A 13,066-nucleotide genomic window follows, 5' to 3' on the forward strand; every position below is an offset into this window, starting at 1 on the left:
ATTTCCTATGGAGTGTCGTGATGATTTAGATCAGTATACATACAGTACTTCCTGCATTCCTTTTCGAATGCTGTGTCACTGACTGCATGGGGTTGGCACAGTTAGTCCAAGTGTTGAGCAGTCACAGCTGTGGGTGCTGCCAGTGTCAGCTGTGGCTGCTTGAAACTTCTTAACAGCCATAGCAACAAACACAAATATGCTCAATACTGAGATAGAAAAACATACAACTAACACTTCTGTATGTGTTCAGTGGTTACCAAAGCATTTGAGTACAGCAATAAACTGAAACTCCAGTTAAGGCCTGTCTCTTTGCCTAGTCTTATTTTGGCTTTCTGAAGAATAAGAGTAGTTTTTTATTTATTTCACAGGCACGCTAAAAAGATTTTTGTCCACATATGCCAACGGCTGTCAGAAAAGAAGATGCTATATTAAGCTGCTGTTTCTTTATTGAAAAATTGTGTATAGCTATTTTGCACTTAGCACAAGAATTACCAAAGACATATCTCATTCTGAACCATGTGTTTTCAAGCACTGATATTCCTCCAGCTTCTTATAGTATGGAAAGACAATTTCACAGTTTTTAGTATGTGTTTAAAACAAGTCTTGACACTGAAAGTAAACTGTGCTACAATTTTACTGTCCAGCAAAGGAGGGAAGATAAAGGAAAAATTTCATGAATGCATGCTTGTCCAGTTCTAGTAGATTTTAACCTAGTATTCCACGTATTCAGCAGGGTAAACTGTTTTGTTACTCAGTGAGTTCATAACATTGTAATGCAACTTTAGTATTTTCCTAGCTACTTAGAAAATACTTACTTCCGTCTTTCTGCCTCAAATTTACTCAGCAGTTTTCGGAGACCACCATTCTTAAATCCTTGGAAATGCGCTGCTGGGGCTCCCACAGTGATGACATCATACAGAGCATCTGGAAGGGGAACAGACAAGCACAGAGATTTGCATGCGTCTATGTCCAAGGTATGGCAACACTATGATACCTACCTTACAAGACGTGAGAACAAGTCTGTATTATTTCCAAGGAATAACAGAGAATCTGTGTCTCAAGGAGGCCCAAGAGCTAATCAATCTTTCCATACAGCCACCTGCACACCTAAGAAATTTTATCTGATTTATTGCTACACCTAAATTATATGCCACAGTGTAGAACAACATTCTAGCTCTGCAGTTTACAAAGCTGCCAAGTAAATTGGCCCTTCATATATTTCACTTTACTACCCCTTTCATTATTTAACTTGTAGTCATGTTAAGATGCACGGATTCATGCATTTTAGAGTCAAAAGAGACCACTATGATGGAATAGTCTGCCTGCCTGAATAATACAGGCTTACAGAATTACAGCTAATGATTTCTGCATCAAGCTTGTATCTTCTGGTTGAGTGAAGCCATTTATTTTTCTCCCAAAAAAAAAAAAAAAAAAAAAAAAAGACTACATTTAATCTTGATTTAAAGATTTCAAATGACAATGAATTCATTGCATTCCCAGAGAAGTTGCTCCAATGGTTAATCAGACTAGTAAAAATCTCCACTTCTTTTCTAGTTTCAATTTGTTTAGCTTCCACTTCCAGATATAACTACCTGTTTAATGCTAAACTGAAGCGCCCTGTTCTATGACATATACTTAGTCTTTATATATGTTTAGAAACAAGTCAGTTGTTTTCAGCCAAAAAGCTACCAGAAATAAACTATACTATTGAAATTCTTGCTGATACAACAAACTGTTCTTACTCTCTGTATGTACCTGATATATATATATATATATGTATGTACCTGATTGATATATATATTTATATGGGATGAACTTTTTCTGTGGATGTATGCTTACAGAACTGGAGAGACGGAACATCTTTTTCAAAAACAATATCTCATTTTTTGCCTGTGATTGATTGCCAGTGCAGAGATGAAGATTCAGCTACATCCCAAACCACAATAACTACCCCTTCAAAGTTTAAATTTACATTTTCAGAATTTACGTTTGTCCTAAGCAGTAATTGTTTTGTGCCCAAGCTTACTGAAGGTATAAAAATACAGGTCAGAATGTCTCATTCTTGAAATGTATTTCTATAGGAAATATTAGAGGATATATTTTTTTTTAGTGAACTATTTTATTCAGCAAGGAAGCTTTCCATGTAAATTAAAATCTAATCCTCTCCTAAAATAGAAATTTTCTTGCATTCTGATGATAAATATCCCTAGAAGCAAGAACACTGTACAAATGATTCACAGTTAATGAACTATGTTTTACTTCTAGAGCTGAATCTCAAAGCATATTTGCTCAAATTAATTTGAACTCCAATGAAATGGTGACTCTTCAATTTCCACTTAAAAGGAGAAGTGACATAATTTCATTAGCCTAAGGTGAGCTTCAAGATTCTTAAATAGCCTATTCTTTCAGCTCTTCATAGAAATGTATCCATCATAAATAATCTTGGGCTATTGGAGCTCCACCGGTACTTGACAATAAGTAGTTCTATTGCTTAAAACAGCGTTGTCTTGAAACAAAAATAAGAGATGAACCCATCAGGTTAACTGAATAATGGCTTCTGAATATATTTACAGATAACTTATGAAACTAAAGGAACACATTTGAAAGACTAAACCCTAGTGCTTTTTATGACTCTGTTTTAAAAATAAATAGTGACCCTGCTTACAGCTACTCTGGGGGCGGTGGTGGTGGCTGTATTTACCTAGAAGGAAGCTTTCATTCAGCCTGTGGCCTCTTCTCAGCATGGTCAAGGGGCAGCTGTTTGAGACACAGACACACCCAGAACAGCTGAGCACCTACCCCATGCAAGTGAACATGGGAGAGTGAGGATGGCGAAGAAGAAAATGTCTACAACCCTGCTGATGGGCATGGGGCAGCCTCATTCCCACTCTCCAGAGCACAGTACACTGGAAAGTGCTGCAAGACTCGGGAGGAATGCCTTGTGACATACTCCACTTACACATCAATGCAGGTCCCTGTGAAGGACATGCAGCATGAATGCACTGGTACAGGAATGTTTCAGGAACTCACAACCATCACCCACTTCACGAACAGACTACTGCTGACAACTGTTTACAGTTGAGGTAAAGCTTAAAATGCAGCAGTCATAGGAGCTGCATCATATTATCAGTGTGCTCCCCCCAAATGATTAATTAGTAGATGTTAAAAAAACCCTCAATCCTTCCTCAAATACTTACTTCAGAATTTGAAGAAAGAAAATGCAAACAGTGCAAGGAAACTGAACTCTAAATCAACCATCATTTCATGCTAATTGTGACCCAGAGATACACTCACCTCCTACTTATACAAGTGAAACACTAACACCTGTTACACACTTGCCAAAACCCAACAATTCCTTCACCATGCAGAAATATAAACTAACTGCTCATCACTTCTTCAGAATAAAGCATAGAGCTTTTGCAACACGGTGGCAGCCACAGTGACACGGTAGAAGTTCCATAAACCTAAGCTTTGTCAGATCAATTTAAAGAGCTAAGGGATTTTTATGTCAAGCACAGCTCAGTCTCAAATTTGAAGCAACATTCTTGCCTTCACAGCAGGCAGTGAGTGTCTCACACTGGTCAGAAGCAAAATAAAAATATCTTCAGTCCCCTGAATTTATTTAAAACAACCACACTTAATGTATAAACAGGGACAAAAGCAAAGCTATGGCAATACATAAATTTAACTTCTGTAGGATGATGAACAAAGCAAAATGTAGTGTTCGCCAAATGGAGAGGGATAGTTATCCTATAATGAAATAATATTTTTCTCAAAGTGTTCCTACTAGAAGTTTAAACACACAGGTATTTTCTATTCCATGTCAGTACCCAGTACCAACCCAAATCAAAGTTCAGTAAAAGTAAACCTGTTACTGAACATGTTGAACAAAAAAAGCATACACACGACAGATGGGATGGGATTAAAACCTATCTTGCATTCCAAAATCAAGACATTCGACAGCGTAAGGGTTAATGACAGCTTTACGGCTCATCAGTTTGTTTAATGACCGCCTCTGTGAATGTTCACATGCTTTCTTTTTATCTTTTCTCCCCGCCCCCAGCAGTCTCCAGGTTATATTCCAGGTGCCCTTTGATATAGGCCAAGCAAAGCATGAGATGAGAAAGACCAACTTGATGTCAGTGCTGCTTACTCCAGAATGATTAGCAACTACAAAACCTGTTCAAACCGTATATATCTAATACAAGACACAGCTCTTTAGTGCTCATAAAATGAGACTTATTTCTGTAGACTAAATAGATTGGACGGTGGCTATGTAATAGATACAGAAATCATTTATCCAACTAAAGGTGAACATAATAACAATTATCAATTACTTTTTCTTATATTTATCCTATAGTGCTACCAAAATATCCTAAGCATATTGAGGAACCCATTTTGTATACAAAGACATGAAAAGAGCTCCCCGTAACTAAGGTGTCAGTCTTCCAAGAATATGTGTAAGCAGAAATTCCCTGATTTTAACACAAGTTCTCTTTATTATTAATATTTCAAAATCTCTAAAATTGAGCATAACAAAAACCATGTTATCTAATTCTCAGGTCAGTAAACAACAGCAAAAGAAAAAAAGGGAGAGTTTTGTAATTTAAACAAAGTTCTAAATTCAGAAGATGATTCTAACATTTATCTCTTTTTGTACCCTTTGAAATTATGCACTAATTAACCATACATCACAAGCAAAGTGGTTTTGGAGGACAAAGGAGAAAACTCATTAAAAACAAAACAAAACTCAGGTAGTGTAAAAGTCATGGGTGATTAAATGGAATATTTCATTCCAGTTTTTTATTTAGGAAATAAACATACAATGCCCTCTTCCCAGAGAGGTTTTCTTGAAAAGACGTAAAATTAAGGTTCTGACCACCTGTCGTCATTAGAAATCTAAAAATGCTTTTGAACAATCAATTAACTTCAAAACATTAGCTAAACTAAAACAGTGCTGTCATATTCTATTACTATAAATCCCCATCTTGTTAAAATGTTTGGAGGCACTGTTGTTCATTAAAAGAAGTAACAAAATATTGAACCAATATAGTATCTAACAGACAATCAGAAGTCCCTGTGTTCCAACTTGGAAGTGGATGAACATCAGTATAATACTCCTATAATCACTGCTTGTACTTACTGTTTTACAATCTGCTTAGATGCAGTGTATTTATAAGGCAAAAACCTTACAGAGTGTAATTTCCCTGTTTCTAGTGACAGCAAATTTAATAGATCTCAAATTATCATCAAATTATTCACCATACTATGATTTGCTTATATGTTTTTGTATCATTACAATCTTTTATCTGTAAATGACGCTGCTAAAATTATATGCAAGCAGCAGCAACAGAATTCTGCATTAAACAGAATCACAAACATTACAAAAAATTATCACCCTTCCCGACAGTATTAGAAGTTCAAAGTATTTTCAGTGTTATCAGTGAGATGTTTCCACTTAACACTAAGCAAATGCTTACGTGGCACAGGGTAGCACTGAATAAGTTGACTTAGGCACAAGCAGCACTGAGCTCATTAAGGCTTCCTAAGAAATAGGACACACTAAGTTCAAAAGTAGCACTGTCCTTAATGTCCACGCAACTCGCATCACAGGCTGGCGAGTGCATCCCCGCAATCTCTGGGAGGAAATGCATTGTGCTCTATCACCATCTCTGGTGGCACAGTGGGGAAAAAATACCCACACCACCTTAGAAACAAGACAGGTAAGCCTGGCTTTTAGACTACACTGACACTATGGATCACAATGAAAAATTAAGCCAATGCCCTAGAACAACGTGACTCTTACTAAACATTGTGCAGTGTGTCAGTATGAATTATGGCAGTATTAGTTCTGCATTGCCATAACAGAATACTTTTAACCACACACAGGTTACCAATACATTTCAGTCAACATATATTCTGCATTTAATTATTTGTTTGAGGTATCACAGAAACAAAATGAGCACAACACTCCTGATACTTATTTTAAAAAAAGAACTCAAAAGAAATTTAGATAACCACTTCACAGTTTTCCAAGAGCTGCAGTCAGTAACCAAAACCTGTGGTGTCAAAAGGTGAGGCAGAGAAATCCCTTGCACAGCTTTAACTTTGGACCTGACGCCTAAGTTTCAGCACAGACTCAGGACTTCTGATCAATCTCAGCGGCACTATGTCCGGGGGCAGGTTACAGAACTTGTAGAGAAAAGTGGAGGATGGGCAAGCTGGTCACTTCTTTGATCTCATGATTTACTTCAGTGTGGTCCTCCATGGACAGTACACACACAGTTGCTCTAGAAATATTCCAAAGAACATCCAAAACAGAAAGCTTAGGTTTTAGAAGCAAGTACACAGGCCTGAGAGAATAAAATCAAATCCTTCAGGAAGACAGGCAGGTTCCCGATAAGTACACAAAACAAAGGCAGGAAATAACCACACAGTAAGTTTCTTGAACCCATCAAAATGAAAAATTAAACACTTTAAGCCTGTGCAGCAGTATGCATTCTTAAATAAAGAATCTGGAAGCTTGATTTTGATTTTATTAAAAAAATAAGACAACCACCAAACAAACAAAAAAAAAGCGCCACAATCTAGTCATACAAGAAACCTTCTGTATCAAGCCATACTGCATGAATCTTGTGAACAAGCTAATTTCACTGATTGGCAAAACACATTCAACATGAAATGAATCTTAGAATTTTCTTTAAAAGTCAAGTGTACTTTTTGATATTCTTTTCTCCTCAACCTTCTTCCAAATCCACGTAAGCCCAAATTGCACATGAATTTACTAAAATATAAAATCAATTCAATACTATTACTTTCTGTGTTTTTTTATCTGCAGCACCTTTATGTCCTACCTACAAAGTTTAATAAGACTGTTACCAATATCCTACTATTAAGTGAAAAACTCAAAAATACCAAGATTCAGCTCTCTAAACAGCATACCTTTCAGTTCTATCGCGGTTTTAAATTTCACGTGAAAGCATGTCCACCTAATGTTCATCCTTGAAACTGGATATGTAAATCAAGATATTTACATCTTTACAAGGGCTAAAATGGAAACCATACCTCTCAGCTGCAACTTTAATTGTATTTCAATGCATACTTTGTCATACTTGGGGAATTTCTCTGCAGAATATACTTTACCTTTCAATCGAGGACTATGCACGTGCATTCTTTGCAGATGAAGATTAATTGGGATGAATTCTAATGTTTTTTCTCCTTTGCTACAGCTTGATTTGAAGGAAGAACCTGAAAAACAAAAGTTTAAAGAATCATTATCTTAAGCACCCAGCAGATGTTTTGTCTTCTTTTCAATGTGAGGACAATGTTTGTATGTTAGGAGTCGTCTTTAATTTACTTTTAATGTGCGACTGTATATTAGGAGAAGAATGGTTCACTAACTTGAGTCTCAGCATGTATCCATATTGAAAGCAACAACACAGCTTTTAATTCACAGAACAATGTGATTTTTTTAATTCTAGGTGGTAGACGTTTTTTCCCTCTGTATGAAATCGGTCTATAGCCTGCTGAAGCAATGTCACAGTTAATGTGCATTATGTTTATTCTGTGCTAAGGACACATGGGTACAGAGCTATGATGGTAATGCATTTTCACCAAGTAACATTTTTTTATTCAAACTAAAGTATTGAAGTATTACATTCACTAGGCTATGCATTCTTCCTATTAATTCAAATAAAGAAACAAACTAGCTTAAGAAAAATTGTAAATTAGTTTTCTTTCTAAAAAGCCAGAATCACAAGCAGCACAGCACTATGGAAAAGAAAAAATCATCCGGTTGCATACTTCAAAAGTATGAGATTATTATATTATATACCCTATGGTGGTATATAGGAATATAATTAAAGCCTGACAGTATGAAAAAGTAATTTACCTGGAGATATTTGATACAGCATATATATAAAAAGAAAGGGTGCAGGTTAGGAAAGAGAAGTGGTCCTATCCTCTCACTCAGTCAGCCCATACTTAGACCATTTTTTCAGCACCCTATCATTTTGCCAAGCATTAATCATTTGGACTAAAATTCCTCTGATTCAGATAGGATTAAAAATAAAATATCTTTGGAAAGGTTCAACCTTTTCTTGCAAACAACAACAACAACAAAAAGACAAATTCTTTTTGACTTGCTCAGTGAAGACTTGCTAGAGGTTATCTGTTGAAACGGCCAAAGATTCCAACAGGACTAACATTGAGTCTCCCAATGCAAATCACATTGCCAAAGAGAACCAGTGATGCTCCAGACCAGTCAACCCTGCTTAGGCTGCCACCTAAGTTTAGTAACTGAAAGCAATACATGAACAAGATTAAGAGCAGAGGTAGCAAAAAAAGCAATTGACAGGAGTCAAAGATTCAGATTTGATAGGAAACCTGGGGATACAGGCAGGAACCAGGAGTCACTGATGATGACGAACAGCAGTGGGAAACCTGTACTTGGACAGTGCAGAAAAGCAAAATTATGGGAGCAGTGAAAGGAACTCGAACTATATCAAAAACGAAATGGGAATAGTGCAGGTGAGAAGACTGTAAATAATTAGGAAAGAAAACAGAACAGGGGCAGATTATTTATGAGAATTTAGCTGAGATCAAGGTCAAAGCTTAAGGAATGATAACTGGGTCTGAAACAAGGAAGCACTGGCAGACTAAGAGAATAAAATGACAGCAGATTAAAAGGGACAGGCAAAAGAAGAGTAGGAGGGAGGAGGTCTGCTCTCCCTGGAGTACACATCTATCCTGAACTGGAGTAGAACACATGCAGCATTGCTGAGTCTTGTTATTCTTCTTTTCAGAAAAGATCTGTGAAACAAGAGTTAGTCCCCATCCAGTGAGTGCCAGAAACATATGGGATAATAACCACCCACTGCTATTGGTTATTCTGTTTACCCAGGTATGAGAGATCCATGCAGTGGAATTAATATCTCAATCTGCATATTATAAAACTAATTTTCAGTATAGTTTGTTTTCATATAACCTGGTAAGTTGTACTGAAGGACCAAGAAAAATAGATTCCTTCTATTAAAATAGTTGTTGTTATTGTTGCAAGATTAAACTCTTCAGAGTTAGGAAATACCAGAATATAGATGCAACCTTCATTTGACATCCACCCGAAGAGGTGCTGTGATACAGCCTTCAATGACATATCACATACTAGTTTTTTGCAGCTCATTGAATGCTTAGGGTCTTTGCTGCTCACTTTAGAAGAAGTGTTTCATATTTTCTTTCCAACTTTTACTTTGCTATCTGGATTCACATATATTGCTCAAGGATCCAACAAAACCAGGATTATTAATTTCCTCAAACCTGTCTACCACATGCATAACACAGTTTCTAATGGCTTTACAAATATTTATAGAATAATTTTAACTGACTGAATAAAAGGGATATAATTTTATCCATTCTAATGGCAGAGAATAACTAAGGTCAAAGCATTTAGGAAACAATGCATCATTATGAGATACAGGGGATCTCATTCTACAGAGCATGCATTATAAAGCAACATCACATTCCATTTTGGAAGCACAGCTCCCACCGAGCTGAATTACATCCATAAGTACTGAATACTCCTGCAAAACATCTTGCTTCTATTTCTAGGCTTCCAAAAAGGAACACCATACCCTAACCACTTCTGAAGTCTGACTTGCCTAGTGTCACATAGGAACTTTGTGACAGAGGCAGGGATAGTGTCCAATTCTCCACAGCAATATTAAATTGCCTTAACCTCAATTGTCTTTTCTTCTCCTTCTAGGGCTGGATGAATGAAAAAAATTCAGTTTGATGACTGAAGTGAAAAAAAAAAAAATACTCTCTGTGTGTGTAAACTATTTCAGGTCAAACTAAAACAAAACAATTTCAAAGTTCTACTCCCTTCCAAAACCACAAATCCATGTTTTAGATTAACCTGAAATTATTTGTTTTGATGTTACCTAACCCTTTCAGACTCCTGTTATGTTTCCTTGAAATAAAAATACTTAGCATTCTCTATAATTCTACCCATTTCTGAGGATAAAAGTGTTTGTCAAAACAACTTAAATTAGAAATAGTCTTAATTTGCTTAAACCTCAATTTTAAGTAAATATGCTGCTAAACCAAAATTGCTAATACTAATGCAGTCACCTGATTCTTTTAAAAATTGAGAGATTGGAATGAAAGTAATTAATTGTTCTACTAACAACAGTTTTCTCCATTAAATTCCACAAATAGCTCAGTTGAGCGTGAAAGTAGGTATCTCTTGGAAAACACAATTTGGGAACGGTTTGGAAAAATTTTAGCTGCAGATGCTATCTCCCCTTCTATACTCTGCTTACTTATGAGTGAACAGTATCTTTCCTAGCACTGATACAAAAGCAGATCGGAGATATGTGTACCTAGACGACTTACATGGAGTTGGTCCTTCAGAATTGTTTGACAAGATACGTGTAAAATACTGCTTGTTAAAGGAAAGCAATTTTTCAGTGAGTAGCAGAGCAAAAATGCTAAACATGTTAACATTAACCCTGCTTTTGATGCACCAAGGAAGGAGAACAATGTCAATGAGTTTGTGCTTCCACATATCTCTGGCTGCCAACACGGCAGTGAAGCAAAGGCAGCGGCAAAAGCACTCCTTGGCTTTCCTAGAAGAATGTAGCCAGTTGGCATTGTCTTAAAATGAGGCTTCCTGAAATAGCAACCTGACTCAGGAATTTTGCATCTGAGGCCAGGTAACAAAAGCCTGGTCTAGTTTAGAAATCAACCTTACCGAGTTCTTAAGTAGAAGTACTGCTGATTGCAACTACCCCTACTAGGATGGCTGCTTGTTTCTGAGCAGATCTGGATCTCCAGTGCAGATGCACAGGTACTCCAGAGCACTGAAATTTTCAAGCTGTTTCAGAATGGAGAGAACTGCTTCAACACAAACTCGGGTAACGTGCTAACTATGATAAAGTAGAGAAGCTTAGTGGTACAGGCTGAACTGTAAAGCAAAATATTTTTTGGCATGAATCTTTGACAATGGCAAAGTAAACACCATTGATACACTGACCTGAAAAGTCTGAATTGAAGTTATACTCACATCTCTCCTCTTAGCATCTGCTATCTTGTACTTAAATTTCCTGTCTTTACAATGTTCTGTCAACATTATTTTTTTAGCAACTACAGAATGAAGTCAAATATATGTCTGTCTTGCTTTTCTTATCAAACACTATAATCTTGCTTTTAAAAGTATAATGTGTACTGTTTATAGAGAAAAAAAATCCCAAATGGGAATGGGAGAGGAACCGGGACACTGCATCCTAAAACATGCAATGAATTTTATCCATATCCCCTCCATTCCTTTTGAAAAAAAAAGAAGTAGGGACAAGTTTCTGAAAATTGTATGCAGGGAGATTAATCTCTGTCTCTGTTCTACACAGAACTGCAATTACTTGTGGCAAATGATCTAGGCAGAAAAAAAATCTGGTTAAAGACAAGTAATGGACAGCAGAAGCATATAAGAATCTCTTCTAGATTTTGTTTTACTTTTGGGCAGCCAATCCTACATTGCCTATAGGATCAAAATGCAGATTTGAGGTTTTAGTCTAGCTCTACATACATATACACAACAGACACCCCCCCTTTATATTTATAATTAAAAATCATAGTGCATTTTTATGCAAATATAGTGCAGGGTTAAAACTAAATACTGTCTTCATTAGAAGGACTGGGCTATTATTTGGCTTTAGAATGTACACATACATATCATGCTGATCACAATAAAATAAGTTTTCAAATGTTAAAGTAACTTTACACACAAGATGCACAATCGGGGTTTTCCAAGTATAAACCAAGTATTTTACCAGCACTACATTAGTAAGGGGGGGAAAAAGGGTTGTTGAAAAAATGAGCTTTAGGTATGTACCTGACTGTTCACCTCCAAATTAACACCTCTTCATTATTTCTCATCCTCACTACAATTACCAGGTTGATTTGGTTTTCTGCTCTGGTTTGTTTTTCGAGAAATGTTCGTACTCTTTTGTATATGTGCTGGTACTGTCTTCCTCAACAATCTCAAGTTCCCTGGTCCACTGCTGTTCTTTCAAATCACAGCACAGACAGGTCATTTAAAAATCACCAACTCTTTTTAAATTCACTTGGCACAATACGGGTCTTGAAGGATTTGGGCTTAATAGATTACATTGTCTTTTTTTTTTTTTATCTCAAAAGTTAATTTCAAGATTTCCCTGCAAATTATTATTATTACATTGATGCCTTGATAATCTGTATGTATTGCCTTATACATGATACTTTAGAGTGCCTTCAAAGTGTAATCAGCAAAGTATGAAAGATATATATATATATTTGTTAAAGCAGAGGAACATAAGAAGTGTCATACTGGATCAGACTGCCAAAATCGGAACTGGAATATTCTGATGATGGTAAACAAATATAAATAAAAGAAATTCCACTTTTGCAACCAAAATGCAAATTATCAGATAACATTTAGTGTAACAGATGAGATTTTTTTCCCCATAAATTTAAGCAGGTGATCAACTGCTCCCAAAATGCTTAGTGTTTCAGTTAGAGGCTGTTTTTAGTTCATACACTGAAACACAATTTCTCTTTTCCTGTGACCAAGAAAGCTATCCCAGAGCGATCTCGAATGAGAAATACCATGCTTAGTCCTGTATTAGAAGATGGTGGCTATAGGATAAAAGTATAGATTTAATACTTGTTTTGGAAAAGAAAGATTTGTGCCTCACCTACTAAATGCAGCAGATTATAATAAAAGTAAATGTACCCAATTCTCTATAAGAAGAAATTATTCTGCTATGCACTTTAGTTATATATTGAACTAAACCCAAATTGCTCCATTTCTTGGTACACACAAAGTTTTGTTTGGACTATGTAGAAAGCTAGAATTAATTAAGAAAATACTGCAAATTCTCCATAAATATATATACCAGATATTTCAAAAGCTGTTATCATTCTTTATACCTCTATTTTTACAACCATTCATGACCAAAACATATCTCTTTTTTTTCCAGAAATATTCTAGGTTGCAAACCTACATATATGTAACATAATGCCCAGTATTTAC

At 36.0% G+C, this 13,066-nt stretch overlaps 1 protein-coding gene across 2 annotated transcripts in view; it reads right to left on the minus strand.

Annotated features, from left to right (window-relative positions):
- The window catches only part of INPP4B (inositol polyphosphate-4-phosphatase type II B), a 213,046-nt gene that overhangs the window by 88,335 nt on the left and 111,645 nt on the right, over positions 1-13,066 (minus strand). For both annotated transcript variants that reach the window (XM_014281287.3, XM_055728094.1), the window contains exons 11-12: positions 7,144-7,248; positions 816-924 (exon numbers count right to left, since the gene is read on the minus strand). In XM_014281287.3, coding sequence (XP_014136762.3) covers positions 816-924; positions 7,144-7,248 — 214 coding nt within the window. The remainder of the gene's footprint in view (positions 1-815; positions 925-7,143; positions 7,249-13,066) is intronic.

The sequence above is a fragment of the Falco cherrug genome, chromosome 1, assembly GCF_023634085.1.
Source record: "Falco cherrug isolate bFalChe1 chromosome 1, bFalChe1.pri, whole genome shotgun sequence".
Taxonomy (NCBI): Eukaryota; Metazoa; Chordata; class Aves; order Falconiformes; family Falconidae; genus Falco; species Falco cherrug.